Source organism: Chiroxiphia lanceolata, chromosome 1 (assembly GCF_009829145.1).
Source record: "Chiroxiphia lanceolata isolate bChiLan1 chromosome 1, bChiLan1.pri, whole genome shotgun sequence".
NCBI lineage: Eukaryota > Metazoa > Chordata > Aves > Passeriformes > Pipridae > Chiroxiphia > Chiroxiphia lanceolata.
The window spans coordinates 155,743,704-155,762,742 of NC_045637.1; the positions used below are offsets into that span (position 1 = coordinate 155,743,704).

General features: G+C 52.7%; 1 protein-coding gene across 1 annotated transcript in view; it reads left to right on the forward strand.

Annotated features, from left to right (window-relative positions):
• Nucleotides 1–18,690, forward strand: part of SMARCC1 (SWI/SNF related, matrix associated, actin dependent regulator of chromatin subfamily c member 1) — a 62,735-nt gene extending 44,045 nt beyond the window's left edge. The window contains exons 25-28 of the mRNA XM_032686627.1: nt 3,490–3,624; nt 7,899–8,157; nt 15,246–15,419; nt 16,982–18,690. Coding sequence (XP_032542518.1) covers nt 3,490–3,624; nt 7,899–8,157; nt 15,246–15,419; nt 16,982–17,067 — 654 coding nt within the window. The 3' untranslated portion in view covers nt 17,068–18,690. The remainder of the gene's footprint in view (nt 1–3,489; nt 3,625–7,898; nt 8,158–15,245; nt 15,420–16,981) is intronic.
• The last annotated feature ends 349 nt before the right edge of the window (nt 18,691–19,039 follow it).

Consider the following 19,039-nt stretch of genomic DNA (forward strand, 5'->3'; position numbering starts at 1 on the left):
TAAACTTGTGTTTGTCTGTGGTCTCTAATGAGCTGTGTGTGAACGAGGGTCCCATCTGACAGCTTTTCTTCACCCTGTAATTACTGATTGCACATTGTCTTCCTTTCCTTTTTGCAGGAACCACACTGCTCTGGTTTCTCTCAAAATATATTTTTTTTTTTTCAAAATCTGTTTTCTCTTTACCAATTTCTGTGGATTCAAGTTTTAGTTGAGGGTTTTAATTGCTCTTGGACTTGGTGCCATGTTCCATGTCCACCTACTTTATAGACAGCAAGAGCAGAGCATGGCTGGTGTGTATTCCTGAGGGATTTCCAGGATATAATGAGGTGGTGTGTGTTGTACTGACTTTTGCACTCTGACCTTTGACTCTTCAAACTTTAACTTTAGACATTTGCCCCCACCTGCATCCCCCAGACTGAGATAGTGGGTGATGTCAGGGCACAGTCCCTCCTTTTGAACCCGGGACATTGAGAATCTTTTAGTTGTTACCTTTCAAAGCAGGTTCTAAAATCCCAGATTTCAGCAAACTTGGTGTCCATTAAAATCCCAGACTGCAGGTGAGCCTGAGGTTCAGTGTTCTGGGGAAGTGCAGAGCCCAGACTGGCTCCCTCTTGCATCACTGTGGCATCACCTGAGCCTGAGAGGAGCTTGCAGTTCATCAGACTCACAGAAATTCTCAGCCAAGTTGGAAAAAAACTGCTCATATATAAGGAGCCATGAAATTTAATGTCTGTTTTATGGAAGAGAATAAAGCTGAGCTCCTGCTTCCCTCCCTGGTGCTAACGAGCACTGGAGGGAGCAGGGACCTGGCTGGTGGCAGTTTTCATTATGGTAATAATAATGGTTGGGGAGAATTTTAGCTTTGCATTACAGAAAGTAATGGGTTGTAATTAGGATGTTGACACTTCAGAGGAGAATTCGGGTCCAACAGGGATTTCTCTTTCCACTCACTTAAAAACCCAGACAATAATAAAGCTTTTGGTGATCTGTGTCTTGTCTGAGGGAGTAATTAAATTCTTCATCATAAACTCTAGTCCTGGTCACGTGAAAAACTGTCAAAAAGGTGTTTTCCTTGGGATTTTGTATCAGAGGAACGTTGCAGTTGGCTTCTGAGGAGAGAAGGGTTAGAGGCAGGATCTTGAGGTGGGTTGGTTTGTTTGTTTGGGGTTTCTGTCTTTTGGGATCAGTGGCTTCACCAAGAAGTTGTGTTGTTTGAGAGGTGATCAGTGTGTATGTTCAGGGGTGAGACTGTTACATACAGAGCAACAATTTAAAGTGTGTTTTTACAGGGTCTGGCTTCTGAACACATATTAGAATTAAAGTCCCTTTTCCTCATTTCCCTCTCAGATTCCTAACCCAGTGGTTTTTCCTTTCTGTCCAGAAGCATCCCCTGATGGATCATGTCCTCTGCTGCTCTGAGCTCTGCTCCAGCTGGGGCTGAGCTGCAGAACTCCTGCTGAGCTCCTGATCCATCCCTTCCACTGCCCAAAGGACTGATGTGGTCCCAGTTTGACCTCCTGCACAGCACTGATCCCATGAATTCCCTGAATTCCTGTCCTGGGGTAGCTGGCATTGAGCAGACCTTGCCTAGGAGCCACTGATGCAAAGGGGCTCCAGGAGAGCTGGAGAGGGACTGGGGATGGAGGGACAGGACACAGGGAATGGCTTCAAACTCCCAGAGGGCAGGGTTAGGTGGGATATTGGGAAGGGATTCCTGGCTGGGAGGGTGGGGAGGCCCTGGCACAGCCTGCCCAGAGAAGCTGTAGCTGCCCCTGGATCCCTGGAAGTGTCCAAGGCCAGGTTGGAGCAACCTGGGCTAGTGGGAGGTGTCCCTGCCCATGGCAGTGGGACTGGATGGTTCCTAAAGTCCTTCCAACCCAGAGCAGTCTGGGATTCTGTTTTACAGAATCATTTAGGTTGGAAAAGCCCTTTAAGGTCATTGCTCAATGATGACTCAAGGCTGGAGCAGCGCTGGGGTTTTAATTTAAATCCCCATTGATTTTGTGTTACTAATTTTTTTCCTTGTGGTCTGTGCCCATGTGGGGCCCTGGGTGATGCCAGGCTGAGGAACAACCTCTCTGGGCCTCTCCAGGAAAAACTCCATTGTCATTTCCTTTCTAATGTGTGTCTTGAGACCTGTCCTTTACCTAATCATGTGCTTTGCTGATTTGATGTTAATCTGGTTTCACTGTTGGAAGTGCACGTGTGAAACGAGGCAAAACGACTGGCAGGAGACTCTGTACCGACCAAAGGGCTGCTCTCGCTCTGAATTTTCATACAGAGGAGTTTATTTCACTGAACAGTGTTGTTTGCATTAAGTTCTCTAGCCCTGCCAGCATTATTTCATTATTTCAAGTGTGTGCAGCACTTTGGTCAGTGTTTAGCTGCTTGAATTTCACAGGGATGTGGTGTTGGATGAGCTTGGGATCACCCTGAATCTCTCGAACTGACTGAAAATTCACCTTAGTGAGAGTGTGAATGTTTATTATCCAGCTTCCCTGAAGCCTTGCTTTGTTGCTGGGGGGGTCACAGATGTGTCACGTGACACAACAATATGGAGAAATTCTCTTTATAATTAGGATTACCGGGAGTTTTTCAGTGCTGCTTTCCTCCAACTTAGTGTTTTCTCACAGTTCTGAGCCAGTTTGGGGCCCAGCTCAGTAAATATGAGTCTGTTTGCAGCTTGAGCTGGATAAAATCCAGCTTTTTCTTTTTTCCTTCTTCCCCTCAGCCCTCACCTCTGCCTTCTGCCAGCCCAGTCCTTCCCCTCAGCCCTTGGATGTCAGTGGGGCTTGGCTGGGACACTGCATGGAAACATCTGGGACTGCAGAACCCCCAAGCAGCACAGGATGGGGGTGTTTGCAGTGAATTTTCATTCTGAACGAGAGGTTTTTACCAAAAACTGGTGGAAGGCATCATTAACACACTTCTCACAGTCTGAGAGTGTGAACACTTTTATAGGCTGTCTCATAAATATATAGACACATATAGATCTCCTGAATTATTTATGTCAAGTGTGCATATATAAATGGATAAAGCTAAACCCTTGTAAAGAATCAATTTGCCTTTAACCTGAGAAAAAGCTGTTTTAGTGGCCAAGACATGGCAGAGTCCTCTCTGTGTTTTGGGGGTTGTTCCAGGGAACAGCCTCCTGTGAGTGTTTTGGGGGAGCTTTTAGGATGACCCCTGGAACAGGCCCATCTCCCTCATTCCCATTCCCACTGGAAGTGCTCCTGTGCCCAGTGCTGGGGAGACTCTGAGGCAGAGCTGGATTGCTCTGAGCATCCCAAACACCTCTTGTGTTAAACCTTAACACCTGTTTATTCCCTTAAAAGCTCAATAACCCTCCGGTTCCTGCACAAGATTGATAATCTAATTCCCTGCTCTCTGTGCAGGAGTGGGATGGGATGGGCAGAGCTGGACTGTTCCTTCCCTTGGAACACTTCCCTCTGCCCACGTTCCCCAAACCAACCCTGTGTTCTCCCCCAGCACCTGGCGGCCGTGGAGGAGAGGAAGATCAAGTCCCTGGTGGCCCTTTTGGTGGAGACCCAGATGAAGAAGCTGGAGATCAAACTGCGCCACTTTGAGGAGCTGGAGACCATCATGGACCGGGAGAAGGAGGCAGTAAGTGGCTGTGGGGGTTGAACCACCCCCTGCAGGGATCCCTGTGTGCTGGGAACACGGGCATTCCGGCTCTTCCTCACCCTGAGGGGTCTCTCTCCTGCAGGTAAAATCCACAGTTCCTCCCACAGTGGCTTTTGAGCCGTGTCCCCCTTTATCCAGCACTTTCTCTTTGCCACAAGCAGCACTGGTGGTGTCAGGGATGTGCTCCCTAATCCTGACTCCAGGAGGGTGTGGGGTTGAGCCTTTTCTTTACTACAGGGTGGATTTTCAGGCACTGTGGCCTTTGCACATGGGTCCTATCCCACATCAGAGCAGCTTTTCCCTGCAAAGAGTGAGATGGGTGGAAACTTTCCTTCCCCAAGGGGAGGGAGCAGCTCTGCCTTTCCTCCCAGGCCCAGCCCAGACCTGGTTCCAACAGTGAAGTTCAGGTTTTTTGGGGGCATTCTCAGCAGCCCTTGGGAAAGCCCTGGAAGTGGGATGTGGAGGGGGAAGGAGTGTTCAGGAGTAACAGCTTCAGTCTGTGATGATGATGATGATGGGTTTGGCTGAGCTGGGAGGGCAGCAGCAGCTCCAGCAGAAGGGAAGGAAGCAGTGAGGTCAGGACATGGAAGAGGTGCTGTCTGGGCTGTCAGTGCTGGATTGCTCAGCAGTTATGAGGGTTTGTGTCAGATACAGAGCAAGAGGCTTTCAGGGAAGTGATTCCTCTCCAGCTACTTAACAGATGACTCAAAACTTCATTTTTATCAGAGTGATCACTTTTAATCCATTTTTTGTGTTGTGTAGCTGCCTCATTCTCAGAAGCCAGGTGGGTTGAAAATGTTGATTCATAATTCCAGGAATTTCCACACTTGCTCTTCCATGTGAATGTAATGGAATTTACACCCTCATTTGGCATTATTGGAATCACAGACTATCTCAGGTTGGAGTCCAGCTCCTCACCTCCCAAAACTAAACCACGTGACCAAGGGCATCACCCAGACACCCCTTGAATTCTGCCAGGCTGATGCCATGACCACATCCCTGGGTCCCAGCCACCCTCTCCATGAAGAGCCTCTTCCCAGTGCCCAGTCCAGAGTTCCCTGATAGAGTTTGACAAGCTGTGGTCTCCTCTTGGAGCAGGATGTCAGCAGGAGTTTCTGGATTGCTCCACATCCTCCCCCATTTCTGTCTGTGTTTGCCCCTGATTGGCAGCTCAGGAAATGGACCCAGCTCTTTGGGAAAGGTTCCCTGTGGATTCCTTTCTTTGGGGGATATATTCCATTAGTGACAGGGGGTGTTTTTCTCCATTCTGAGGCGTATGACATTTTCCTTTTTAGAAATGTGCATACAGATTTTCCCCTTGGCTTCCTGGTGGTTACAGTCGGTCTTTTCACCTGTCATTGTGGATATTTAGGGGAATAATTAAAGCAAAAAAACCTCTTTAGTGCCGCTGCACACTGTGAATGTGTCGTTACTGCTGCCCTGGCTTTTCCTGCAGGGAAGGTGCAGGGACTGTGAGTGTTGACAGGAATCAGTGCTGCTCTGGAGGGTGTTAAATTTAAGGCAAAACACATTTATTCAGCATTTAACTCAGTAATGTCAGTGCTGCCAGCTCTGGTTGTGTGAAACCAGGGGCCTGGTGGGGGAGCTTTGCTGACCCAGAATTTCTAATGGCACGTGAGAGCTTTGCTGGGTCTGTTCAGGGAGGTTGGAAAAGCCCTCCCAGCCCATGGATCCCCCTGTGCCCCATGCCCACCTTGTCCCCCAGCCCAGAGCACTGAGTGCCACGGCCAGGCCTTCCTGGGACACCTCCAGGGCTGGGCACTCCAAACCTCCCTGGGCAGCCCCTGCCAAGGCCTCACCACCCTTTCCAGGCAGAAATTCCTCCTGTTGCACATTGGAAGATTGTCAAGTGTAATATTCATAAATATCTACCTAAAATTTTGGCTGATTTCCTGAATGGGGTTGTGTGGAGAGATTCTACTCCCTAGAGGCTCCAGAGGAGACCACAGAGATGATTTGGGGTCTGGAGCATCTCCCTGATGAGCAGAGACTGCAGGAGCTGGGCCTGGTTAGTCTGGAGGAGAGAAGGTGAGAGGGGATCCATCAATCCACACAAATATCCCCAAGGGCTCTCAGGATGGTCCCACACTCTGCTCAGGTGCCCGGGGACAGGACGAGGAGCAATGGCCACAAACCAAACCACAGCAAGTCCCACCTCAACCTGAGGCAGAACTTCTCTCCACGAGGGTGGAGAGCCTGGAACAGCTGTCCAGGGAAGGTGTGGAGTCTCCTCTCTGGAGACATCCCAATCCCACCTGGACACGTCCCTGTGTCACCTGCTCAGGTGACCCTGCCTTGGCAGGGGGTTGGACTGGGTGATCTCCAGGGGTCCCTTCCACCCCCAACCATTCCCTGACTCAGTGCAGGTGACACACACAGATCTTTGAGGTGACACACGGACCTTTGAGGTGACACACACAGGTGACACACACAGGTGTCACACACGGATCTTTGAGGTGCCCAACGTCACCCCTGCCTCATTCCTGCTGCAGGAATGGCTGAGCTGGGAGAGGTGGAGAGCAAATGCAAATTACTGATGGAGTTCCCCCTGGAAAATGTGTTCCTGCCAGTTGTTTTAGTGCCACTCTGGGGGCACAACTGGGGGCTGTGCCCACAAATCCACGTCTGAGCTGGTGACAGAACCTGGTGCAGAACCAGGTGTTCAGACTGGCTCAGTTTTAAGCCCAGCTCGTGTTATAACGTGTGTTTATGTGCCTTATTTTCCTCTCACCCTCTGTTTTTCCTCATCCTGAACGTAGGGAATGTGTAGAAAGTAAGTTTTCCCTGGTTTTCTTTACTACAAGGTGGGTTTTCAGGCACTGGATGCTGTTTGGGGATCCTTGTAAAGGCTGTAGCAGGATGGGGTTCCACAAAGAGAGCAGAGCAGGGATTCAGAAAGGTATGAAAGGAGTAAAAAACTCTTGCCTGAGCCTTTGTTTGGGGTCATTTGCAGCAATTCCTCTGGGAGCTGCTGGACACCTCTGGAATGTTTCCCCACATGCCCCATTACGCCCCATTACTCCGGTGGGGTGGTTTTATCGAGTTCTTCCCCAGCAACCCTGAGAGTGGCCGAGGAGAAAGGAGGCATGGCAGCATGAATAATGCCATTGTCACCCCTGCAGGCAGCCCGGGAGCCCCCAGCCAGGGCATGTTTTATTCATGAGCTCGGCCCATCTGGGGCTGCTCAATGCCGGCTCTGTGGTGCTCCTTCCCTTCCCAGCCCTGCCTTGGCAGCAGCCAGGCCCAGCACAAAGTGCTGGGGGAGCCTGGGGATTCTTGGAGAACTTGTGCTAGGTGAGAGTCTCCTTGGCAACCTGCTTTCCAGCTGGATTATGGATATACCTTCAAATGCTCATGAAATATTTGTAAACGAGTCACGCGGGCCGGTTCCGAAGGGGACTAATGCAGGAATCTGTTAGTGGTTGTTAAATAAGTCACATATCACACACTGCCAGGGCCAGGACACTGAGCCAGCACACAAATGCTCAGCAGTAAGAAATACTTTCTGTGGCTTTTTTGTATTTTTGTGGAATCCCACACTGGTTTGGGGTGGGAGAATCTTCAGGCTCATCCAGTTCCATCCCCTGGGCAGGGGCACCTTCCACCAGAGCAGGTTGCTCAGGGCTTGCTTACTCTCTGTGGCTTCATAATTAATCAGAGTAGCCTATTTTATGGCAATTGGCCTAAATGACCTGAGTTTTTTTACATAATGCTCTTAATGAGTATTATGAACAACTCACTGTTGTTCAGCTGTCACAAACTTCCTACACTTCAAGGTGTGGAGGGGGATCCTGCCTGGAATCACTGAGCTCCTGCTGTTGCACACACGCTCTGCTTTGGTCTCACCTAGAAAATCTCTTGAATTTCCTGTTCTCCCTCATTCCAACATGCAGAAGACTGAGAGGAGCCCCCCCAGTTTCTCCTAGAGCTGTGTTAGGGCTGAATTCTCTGTGGTGCTCACTGAGGAGCGAGTTGTGTTGTAGTAACAGTTACAATGACCGGGAGATTTTAGGACAAAACAAGGTGAGTTCATCTGTTCCAGCTGGAAGATGGTCTGGAGCCTTCACCAAAAGTATCAATAGGATTGACATTGGTGCTGATTTTGATTTTGGTGTGGGTCGGAACGAGGTGAACTCCAGGGTCCCTTCCAGCCTCAGCCGTTCTGTGTTCTGCACAAACACGATGAAATGTCCATTCTCAGCCTCCCTTTCCTTCCCCCTGTCCTGGTGCAGCTGGAGCAGCAGAGGCAGCAGCTGCTGACGGAGCGGCAGAACTTCCACATGGAGCAGCTCAAGTACGCGGAGCTGAGGGCCCGGCAGCAGATGGAGCAGCAGCACAGCCAGAACCCCCAGCAGCCCCACCAGCACCCCAGCGGGCCTGGCATGAACCCCCTCGGGGCTGGGGCACACCCAGGGCTGCTGCCCCACCAGCAGCCCCCGCCGTACCCCATGATGCACCACCAGATGCCACCTCCTCACCCGCCCCAGCCAGGTAAGAGCTGCAGGGAGGGGATTCCTGCACTTAATCACTGTCTGGGATCTGAGCCCGGAGGGAGAGGTGCTGCCAGGTGTGGTGGGTGGTCCGTGTGGCTGGGTTACAGTGCTGCTGCTGTCAGACACAGGCAGTTGGCTGCAAAGGGGAGCTGTGCTGCTTCTCACCTTCACTTTGGAGCTTTTACCCCCGTTCCAGGGGTGTGGATGGAGTTTGGGGAGGAGGTTTCTTATGGATGGGTGTGAACCCCAAAAGCAGGGAAGGAGAGAGCCCCAGGCTGTCCCCAGCAGTGCCCAGTGACAGAGAGGGGGGCAATGGGCACAAACTAAAACATGGAAAATGCCATCCAGCCGCAGGAAAACACTTGGTTTCCCTGTGAGGGTCATCAGCCCTGGAGCAGATTGTCCAGCAGGGCTGGAAGTCTCAGTGCCTGGAAGTCTCAGTGCCTGGACACAGTCAGGCTCTCAAGTAAAGTAAAAAGATAGAGCAACCCCTAAATATCACTTCAGACTCTTTTAGGTTGTTTCTATTTCCTTAGACTTGTTTTATACCCGGTGATCTGAGCAGAGGTGCTCCTTCAAAAACAATCATTCCTCAAATCTTCCAGTTCATGGCACACCAAGCCATGGAAAAAAATTAAGGGCAAGGACTGGAACAAGAGGCAGAGGCAGGAAGCTCCTTAAGGAACTTCCTTTGCAGGACACCCAGCTGTGACAGGTTCCTGTGTCCTCCTTGGATGTGTTTGGTGCCAGCTGGGAATCACAGGACCGTGTTTGTCAGGGGTCACCTGGAAGTCTCTGATCCAGCCTCCTGCTTGGAGCAGGACCAGTTGGATCCTGTGGCAAGGGACTTGTCCTCATGGGGGTTGAGTGTCTCCAGAGGTGGAGATACTCCTGATTCCAGAAGGTGGAGAGGTCAGGTGGTGATGTTGTTGAAATGGTAGTTTAAAATCAGCTGACACTGTCTGGCACGTGGTGACCTGGTGGTGTGAGTGGAGCACAGCCAAGGAGAAGAGCTGTTGTCAGTCCTCAGCTGCCTGACCAACCACTGCTCTGGAACAAGATCCCAGTGGTTGTTAGCCAAAAATCTTGGGGAAGAATTTGCCTGGGCTGCTGCTATTCCTCCTTTCATGAGGAATTTCTTCACAGAAAGGGTGATAAACATTGGCAGGGGCTGCCCAGGGAGGTTTGGAGTGCCCAGCCCTGGAGGTGTCCCAGGAAGGCCTGGCCGTGGCACTCAGTGCTCTGGGCTGGGGGACAAGGTGGGGATGGGACACAGGGGGGATCCATGGGCTGGGAGGACTTTTCCAGCCTCAGTGATCCTCTGAAGAAGCTGAAAAGTTTGGGGTATCATAATCAAAATAGGACATGGCAACAGGAAGCTACAGGAGGGTGAGTTTTCCTCTTGGGAAAAGCCCCGTGTGAAGGGTTTGGTTTGGGAAAGAGCAGAAGGGCACAGGAAAACAGCAGGATGGGCAGGTGACCAGGAAAACAGGAGGCACCTGATCCAGCTGGGTCTCCACAGCAGGACAACTGGAGTCACTCAGCAGATGTTGTCATGTTAATTGGGCTAATTGGGCAGGACAGTGAGAGTTGTCTTGTGATGGAAATGCTCCAGTTCACTCTGGTTTTAAGGGTTGGTGAGTTCCTGACTTTGTTGTGGACAAAAAATGCTGAGACTGCTTGGAGCTGGTTTGGTTATTGCTGCAGTTGAACTGGGATGTGCTAAAATGCAGTCTGGTTTAGATTCCAGTAATATCACACCTCTGTGTGTCTGGTGTGGGGTGCAGTGACAACCCAGGGCTGCTCACGTGGCAGTGGAGGGGAGAAATAACCTGTGGAATGGAGAAAGGGGAAATTGAGAACAGATTTAAGGGGGGAATGGTGGCCTGTCATGGACAGCTCTCTGCTGAGCCTGGAGGTGGAAGAGGATGAAATGCATTGTTGTATCCACTGGGGGACCAGGAAAACTCTGTTTCTAATACATTCACAGGCCTGGCTCACATCACACCTTATTACTGCAGCCCCACCCAGGCTCTGCAGCCCCAGTGCTCCCTCTCAGTGTGTCAGGGAGTGGGGGTCTGTGTTAATTAGTCAGTGCCTCTCTGCCTCACATTTCATTAAAGCTGGTCGATAGATTGACTTTTCCACCAGCACCTCCCCTGATCGAGGGCAGCAGAGTGATGGATGAGACTCAGCACTCCTGGCTCCCACAGCAGTGAAGCCTCTGGTCTCATCCCAGACACCTCCAGGAGCAGGACTGTCCCCTCCACCTGGCCTGGCAGTTTTCTGCTTTGATACTCTTGTGAAGGAAAGAATTTGAGGCCCTTTCAGAGTTCGAAGCAAACCCCTCTGTGTCTGCAACCACATCCCAGCTGATCTTGCCTAGAGAGCAAAAGAGTCTTGTTTCCTTGAGTTCTTCAGTGGAAGTTTGTTGGGAATGCTTGGGAAATCGAAGCTCTTTGGCTGCACAGTGGAGTTGGTGTAACTTGAGGGCAGGGAGGGAAAATGGCCAAGTCCAGCATTTCCTCAGGTTCAGCACCTGGACCCTGAGCCAGTCCTGGGAGTGGGAGTTGTACCCTGGAGATCCTGCAGATCCTGGAGATCCTCATTCACAGGGACCTGCTTTTCTCTTCAGGCAGGTCAAGATGCCCAGAGTTTGGCTTCCCTTGAGAAAAGTCTCAAGCTGTACCAGGAGAGGGTCAGGTGGGACATGAGGAGGAATTTCTCCCTGGAAAGGGTGGTCAGGCCTTGGCAGGGGCTGCCCAGGGAGGTTTGGAGTGCCCAGCCCTGGAGGTGTCCCAGGAAGGCCTGGCTGTGGCACTCAGTGCTCTGGGCTGGGGGACAAGGTGGGGATGGGGCACAGGGGGGATCCATGGGCTGGGAGGGCTTTTCCAGCCTCAGTGATTCTGGGATTCTGTGAACTCTTCATCCTCACAGGGCAAATCTCTGGAAATGTTCATTCCATGGAGGCATCTCCAGAAATCTCACTGCCACACTGGCACTCTCAGCAGTAGCACCCCCCCATATATACATTAAAAAATAATCCTTTATCTCATCATGTTGGTCATGTTGAATTTGTGGGAAATCCCACAGATCTACTTCCATGTTCTGCACACTTTCCCTCCTCTGACATTTCTAGGGCAGTTGTGGTGTTGTGGTGTATTTATTGTACTTGTGAGTCTTGGAGCATTAACAGTCCAATATTCTCCTGACAGACCTGTGCATACACAGATCAGGAGCAATTTCTGCTGCTCAGTTGCTAATTTGGGATCCTTTGGAACAAACTGGGGAACTTCACCTCGTTGACCCCACACCTGTGAGTTCCCTCACTGTGGGTCTGCCCATGGGGCTCCTGCAGCCTTGGTGGAGGTGCCAAAATGTGGAGGGTGTGGGGAGATCACAGAGTCCCAGAATTGTTGGGGTTGGGACCTTAAAGATCATCCAGTCCCACGCCCTGCCATGGGCACCTTCCACTAGCCCAGGTTGCTCCAAGCCCTGTCCAGCCTGGCCTTGGACACTTCCAGGGGTGGGGCAGCCACAGCTTCTCTGGGCAAAATCCATTCCAGGGCCTGCACACCCTCCCAGGGAGGAATTCCTTGGTGTGCAGCTTCCCAGTGCTTTTGGAAGGAGAAGGAGCCGTTTCTTTCCCCAAGGTCTCACTTTCTCCCCAGTCACAACCTGCTCTCTGAGGTGGCCAGTTCAGAGACCTCAGTGGTGAATCCCACAGTGTTGTTCCTCCTTCAGGGATAAAGCTGTGACTGGAGGCTGTGGATGAGCTGCTTCCCTTTGGTCTGTGCAGCAGCTCTGGGAGAAGAAGTGCCCCGTTCAGAACCCCCCTGGCACCTGAGCAGTGTCTGAGGAGCCCCGAGGGCAGCCTGCCCAGCACAGCCCCCAGGGCAGGCTGGCATGGAAATACCTGCCCAGCTTCCTGCTCAGCTGCCTGGTTTCACTCCAGGCTCTACCTTGGTCCTCAGTGATGTTTTCAAACAGGTTTGTGACCTCAATAAGTGCCAGGCAGAGTGGCTGTGGGTGCAGCAGACCGTGAACAGAGTGCCACGTCCCATGTCCTTAGAGTGATTGACGAGAGCTGAGGAGATGGGGGGAACAGCGTGAGGAGAGGCTCTGAAATGGCATTTAGAGATGGCAGAGGGGAAGAAATCCCTGCTCACAGCTCCTCTGCATGCAGAGCTCGCAGGCTGGAGAGGAGCAGGAGCAGTGGGATGAAAGGAAATCCAAGTTGTCCGGGCAGTGAATGGGATTGCAGCTGATCCACAGTGTTGTAACCCCTGTGCAGCTGCGGGTTTGGAGGTGTGAGGGTGGTTGGTGACACTCAAACGTTGGCACCACGTTGGGTTCTCCTGGTGTAGTTTTGCTCTGTGAAAACCTGCCGGGGCAAGAGGGGCAGGAATAGGCTGGATCTGATGGGTTTGGCTGGAATGGTAAATAAAAATAGTACATGTTTTGTATGTTATAATATTTACAGACCAAAATAGTGAATAAATGAGCCGGGGGCAGTGGTTGCACTGAGGCTGTGGGTGATGCTGGGGTGACTCCAGTCTCCATCTCCCCGTCCGTCCGTGAGCTCCTCCGAGGTCTGAGCTGCTCCCGGCTCCTCCCAGGGGGGTTTTACTGGAGATCCCTGAATATTTGAGGGTCCTGGTGCCGCCCTCGCCGCTGGAACACCCCCAGCAGCTTCCCCAGGCAGTCTCTCCCATCCTTTGTGCTTTCCTACGGGAATGGGGAGGGGGGAGCGTGGGGGCCCCGCAGCCGGCTCGGCTCCCTCGGCACGCGGGGGAAGTGGGAACTGCTCTGCCCCAGTGAGTCCCTGGGCTTAGTTAGTCCCACTCCCTGCCCCCCATCCCTGGGCCTAATTATTCAGCCTCCCTGCCCAGGGAGGGTGGAGGGAAGGATGGATGGATTCACTGCTGGAATGTCACTGCCCGTGGCAGGGGGTGCAGCGGGATGAGCTTTAAGGTCCCTTCCACCCCGAGCCCGTCTGGGATTCCGTGATTCCCGGCTCTTGTGAGCCGTGTTCCCGGTGGGAAGGAGCACAGCTCGGGCTTTGCATGGAGCCAGCAGGCATTCCCTGGAGCTGCTGTCTGCTCCTTCCTGCCCAGGGCTGGGAAGCAGCTCACTGAGTGGTGGGAGAGCGGGATGTCAGCCGGGCACGTCCCCTCCCCAATCCTGCCCCGAATCCTGTCTGCCTTGGGGGCACTGGCTGGGCCTGCAGGTCTTCCCTGGGAGGGGGGAGCAGGGAGAGGTGTGCAGGAGGGTTTGGATCAGCTCCAAGCCCTGTGCATCACTGCTCCAGCGAGACAACCCCTAAAGCTGTTTATCACTCCCGTGCCCCTCGAGGAGCTGATTTAATAGAGGGAGAGGCTCGTTTGATAGAGATAAATACCTTGGAGAGCCTTTAAAAGTGGTTCCTCATCCGTTTCCCTGGAATGTGGAGCTGCAGTTTGGTAGCAGTGGAATCCTTTGGAGCGACAGGAACCTCCCTGGTCTCTAACGTGGAAAGGGTTTTTTTTAGTCTCTTAAATCTCGTTTTATTGAACCTTTTCCCTTTATCTCTTCCTGCGGCTGCTGTTCTAAGCTCTCCCCCTTATGTAGGTCACACTTCCACATTTTCTGCTTGAGCCACTGTCTTGGAGCAGTTACTCTCTAAAACAGAAAAAAAAAAAAAGTCTGTAGAAACAGGACTTTGGTTTTGCTGTGGTGGTGGCAGGAATTCCCCCGTGTTTAATCCCAGTTTGGTTGGATATGTGGTAGCAGGAATTCCCCCGTGTTTAATCCCAGTTTAGTTGGGTATTGCTTGGTTACTCTCAGCTTGAGCATTTAGGTGTTCTGGGGTGGGATAGGATTGTTCCTCTGCAAGCTCCCTAAGCTAATTTTAAGATCAAGTTGTTGCATCCCATGTCAGAAAGGCAAAAAACGGGCACCAAACCCTGGACTCACACACAGAGGAGCTTCTCAGCTCGTGGGAGTCTCCAGCAATCCAGCAGCACTGCTTAGGTTTAAATCTTCAGGGTTTTAGAGGGAAAAAAGCTCTACAGACTCCTTGGTCCAGACAGGAAGGAGCTTCCCAAGGAGCATCATTGGGAGATTTGAAGTCGTAGAATCCCAGAAGGGTTTGGGTGGGAAGGGACTTCAAGGACCATCCAGTTCCACCCCCTGCCATGGGCAGGGACACCTTCCACCAGCCCAGGTTGCTCCAAGCCCCGTCCAACCTGGCCTTGGACACTTCCAGGGGTGGGGCAGCCAAGCCAATGCTTGGGCACAGAGCTGTTGTTCTAAAGCCAAGCCTAAGAAAGAGTTGACAGTGTTTGTGCTGAGGTGTTGACTCGATCCCAGATCCAGAGCTCCCACTTCCCTGACTTGAACCACGTGGCTCTGATGCCTTTTTTGTGTTGGAAGGTTCTGTCACCACGTTCCTTTCCCCCCCTGGCTGGGTTGGGGTGGAAGGAGCTGTTCCAGTCCGTGTCCAGTCACCGCTGTCCAACTCAAGTCCAGTCCCTGCACAGGAGTGTGTAAAAGGAAATGTAACTGGATTGTGCAAAATCATCTCTCAAATGAGGTTTTAAGGCATCACTCCCAGTTGCTGGAGGTGTTCAAGGCCGGGTGATTCCAGCAGTTCCTTGTGCAGCTGGTTTGGGAGCAGGAATGTTGGAATCTTTCCTCCCAGCAAAACAGGGGGATAATGGTAGGAATTCCCATGCAGCCCAATTTCCAACTGCATCATTTCAGTTCTCCCATTGCATTAGTCCGTGAGACTTCGCGGCTGCTCCTTCCCACCAGGTGCTCCTTTGGTGCCTGGTTATCCCGGGCCCCTTGCTTCCCACTGTTTGGATTCCATCCTTTTGGTGGGGGGTCCCTGCCAATGCTGGGTTTGACTGTGTTGCTCCCATTTGTGCCAGTGTTCCCAGGAGATGCCCAGTGCCCCGTGGCCCTTCCTGGGGGGGGGGGGGGAGTGTGTTGCCTTTGGGGTCGAAGAGGCGTTTCCTGGGTGTTTGGAGCCACCCCTCGCTCTGGTTTTCCCTTCCCACCACTGCCAGGGTCTCACCATCGTGTCTCTCCCTCCCCTCCCAGGTCAGATGCCAGGGCCAGGGTCGATGCTGCCCGGGCAGCCCCTGCCAGGCCGGATGATGCCAAGTGTGTCAGCCAACATCCACCCTGCCGGGGGGGGCCCCCCTCCCGGGATGGCGCCCATGGCCGGGAACCTCATCGGACCGCGGGTGCCCCTGGCAGCTCCCAACGGCCTGTGTAAGTGCAACCCCAGCACAGCACCCCGGGGGGCTCCTGCTGGGGCTCCTCTGTCTCTGGGGAAGTGATTTTTAGTGGAAACCCCTGTATTTCCTGTGGGAATAGTGGGATCTGTGCAGGCTGCCAGCCCTGACGGGTGCCAGGGATGTGCTTGAAGCTTTAAGTGCTCCTCTCCCCTCTGGGCATCCAAACACACTCCATTGTCCTTTATTTTATTTATAACATCCCTTCTTTTATTTATAATGATACTGAGGCTCAGTAGTGATGATCAAAAACCTCTCCTGGCTCAGTGGAGAGTCAGGAATTCACCATAAATCCTCAAATATCAAAGATATCAGAATAGAAACCAGTTCAATAATTCCTTACTGAAAACCTGGCACCCTGAAGTTGGAACAGGGAAGTCCTGATTAGGAGGAGGCAGAAGATAAACCATGTAATGAACATTCCCAGTGTAAAACCTACACCTCCAAAAATGAAGTTGATTTATGGCAGCCAAAAAAGCAGCTGAGTCAGGAGCCCCAGTGTGGGTGTTGTTTGAGTGAGTGTGAGAATGTGGCCAAAGCCAGAAGGCAAAAGACAAGCTGGCACAGGGAGAATCACTGAGGAATTCTCAGTCAGGGATCCCTCAATAAATTGGCCTTTATTAATTCCCCCCTGGGCTCAGCTGCTGCTCTGCTTCAGCACAGGAATCTGCACCCCAGAAACACTCAATGTGACTGTCCCCAGAGGAGCAGGAATTGGGATCACTCTCCCAAAAAGTCACTGGGAAAAGCCCATCTCGTTTTGGCTGGAGCTGCAGGAGCTGTGACTCACTGGTGTTCACCAGCCCTGGTGGGAAATACTCCAGCTGATGCTATTTTTGCTCTAATTCTTCTCCTCCTCCAGCTTTACTTAGTTTTCCTTCCTTTTTCCTGAGCCTCTACCACTGGGAATATCTCATGTCAGGTTATATTCCTGTTTGCTCTCTTCCCTTATCTTAATTTCTCCTTTTTTTCTCCCCTACTAAACAAGTCGGTCATGTTCCATTAGTGTCTCCTCTCTGGGCACAAAGCTGCCCTTTCCTATCCCTGCTTTCTTCCCTCCTCTTGCTGCATCCCTGGATTCCTCTGCTTTTTAACCTACATCCACCCTTCAGAGGGGAGTGCAGGCTCTGTTTCTGTAAACTCTGCTGTTCCATCTCTTTGGACCACAAAAGAGCCGCAGTTCGGGCCCGAGGGCGGCGCTGGGAGGGGAGAGGTGCCAATTCCAGCCCTGGAAGTTGCCTGGCCTGAACTTTGCCAGCTGCTGAGCTGCATCCCTGGCACCTTGTCTGCGAAGACGGGGGAATTTTTTCCTCTTTCCCAGACTCCACGTGGTGGAAGATCACCCCGGAGGTGCAGTGGGGCCGCAGGTGACCCCGGGGGCGGGAGCCGCGCTGGGGCCGTTCCCGGCACAGTCCCGGCTGCCGGAATTCCCATGGGACAGCCGTGTCTCCGGGGCATGGAGACCCCTGGGTGGGACTGTGGGGTCCCTGTGCAGCCCCCCTGTGTCCTGCTCACAGTGTGTCCTGTGCTCTGTTGCAGATCCCCCCCCGGCGCAGCCCCCGCCGCCCGCCGAAGGAGTGACCCCCCCTCCGGCCGGAGCCCCCCCGGCCTCAGCCGCTCCCTAAGCAGCCAAGGAAGAGGGAAGGAACTTCCACAGCAACACAGTGGTGACCAAAAAGGAATTCCTCAGCTCCCTTCTGTCCCCTGGGGGGTTTCACCTCCTCTCCCCGTCCGTGGGTGTGATTTACACACACACTTACGTTCCCCCTCCCCACCGCTCGGAACCCGGCAGGGCTTGGCGTTCCCTTGGCAAAGCTGGAGATCAGGGATGCCAGGAGTGCCTCCATGTTGCTGGTGGGAAGTCCTTTCCCCTTTGGCCTGCTTGCCTTGCAGAGCTCCACGCTGGTTTCCTTCCTCTTGGTGCTTTGAGCTTTGGCTTCTCCCGGGAAGGGTAAAATAATCCAGGTTTTAGGGTGGGGGCAGGAGCTGAGCTTTAGGACGTGGCACGAGCCCACTCTGGGGTGATTTAGTGTTTTGGGGTCTCTGGGTAGAGCAGAGCACCGAGCTGAGATGCCAAACCAGTGCTTGGAGCAGAGCAGGGGAACCAGGGCGTGCGGGAGCAGGGAGGGGCAGGAATGGCAGCCGCGTTCCCTCGGGATATCTGGTCCTGACGGCCGGGGCTGCCCCGCTAACTTATTACAGGAAATATTGATCCATGTGAATGAAGCCAGGAGTGAATCAATTGGAATAAAACCACTCAATGGTAGGAGTTTTCTTGCTCCAGTTTTTACCTTTCCTTTGCCTTTGGAGGTGGTAGTTGGACCTTCCCTCTGAGTAGTTCGGTGCCGTAGCCAACTGAGGAATAAACCCCCATTTTTAGTCCCTCTTTTTGGAGCATATACTTTGTACTTTTTAAAATGAAGAAAACAGGAAAAAAAAAAAGATAAAGTAGGTAGCGAAGAAGTGCTAGAATTTGGGATTGGGTTGGGATGGCTGGGATGGGAATGCCAGAACTACCTCCTGCGGACAGCCGGGGCGGGCAGCGGAGCTGGGGACAGCTGGGGTCACCTCCCACGGGGCTGGAGGCTGGGGAGGGAACAACCTCACCAGGCAGATCCTGGTGAGACCTCCAGGCTGCCAAAACTTGGGAGAAAAATCCTGCAAAAAATCCTTCTCTGCCCATGGTTTGGGTTCTCTGCCCTCATCCTGCCCCGGGAGGGTTTGGGGTTCCCCGCCGAGGGCCCAAGGCTGCTCCTGGATTGGAAGGGTGGCTTTTGGCCCTGTGAGGGGCTGTGAGGATGGGCTGGAGGGAGGCTCCCAAAAATTCTGGAGCCTCCAGAACCGCTTCCACCATTTACCAAGAAAGGATTTGCCGGGTGCTCCCAGCACAGGCTCCGCGGTGCCTCGCAGGGAGCGGGGCCCACCCGCCTCCCCTCCCATTCCAAGGCTTCCTTCCCCTCCGGGGTCTTTGGGTGAGCATGGGATTCCTGGGGCAGCCCTTAGTCCAGTTTAGAGTAACCTCAGGTTGTTTTTAGCGTGATCAATGCCAGGGATCCAGGGGGAGACTATTTTTTACTGTCCTAGTGCTGATCCTGCCGAGGACCTGGATCCCAGACACTGTTTTGTTTCTGTATAAATAATCCTTGTGCCGACTTTTTCACCTGATCTCTGTATAGGGCCCGTTTGATTCCTGCAGCAGCCACCCAATTTTGTGAAATAAAAGCAAAAAAAAGCGGTTTTTGTACAAAGCTTGTGGAGTTTTTGGAGTCTCCTTTGCCTTTGTGTGCAGGATGAGCTGGGAATTGGGGTGACCTGGGGCTGTGGAACAACCACAAAGCCTGAGCTTGGAGGAGACACCGAAGCCACGCAGGGAAGGGAAGGCTCTTCACACGCTCGGGATTGCTGCCTTGGAAAGGCTGTTCCAGGTTTTCAGAGCCTAATGAATGCAGATGAGGTGCAGCAGCAGCCCAGGCCCGGCAGGATCGTGGCTGTTTGATTCCTGCTTTCCCGCTGGCTCCGGCTCGTGCTCCCAGCTGGATCACACTTGAAAGGAGAGCTCTCAAGTGGCAGGTTGGAAGGGGAGAGGGTTGGGCTCAC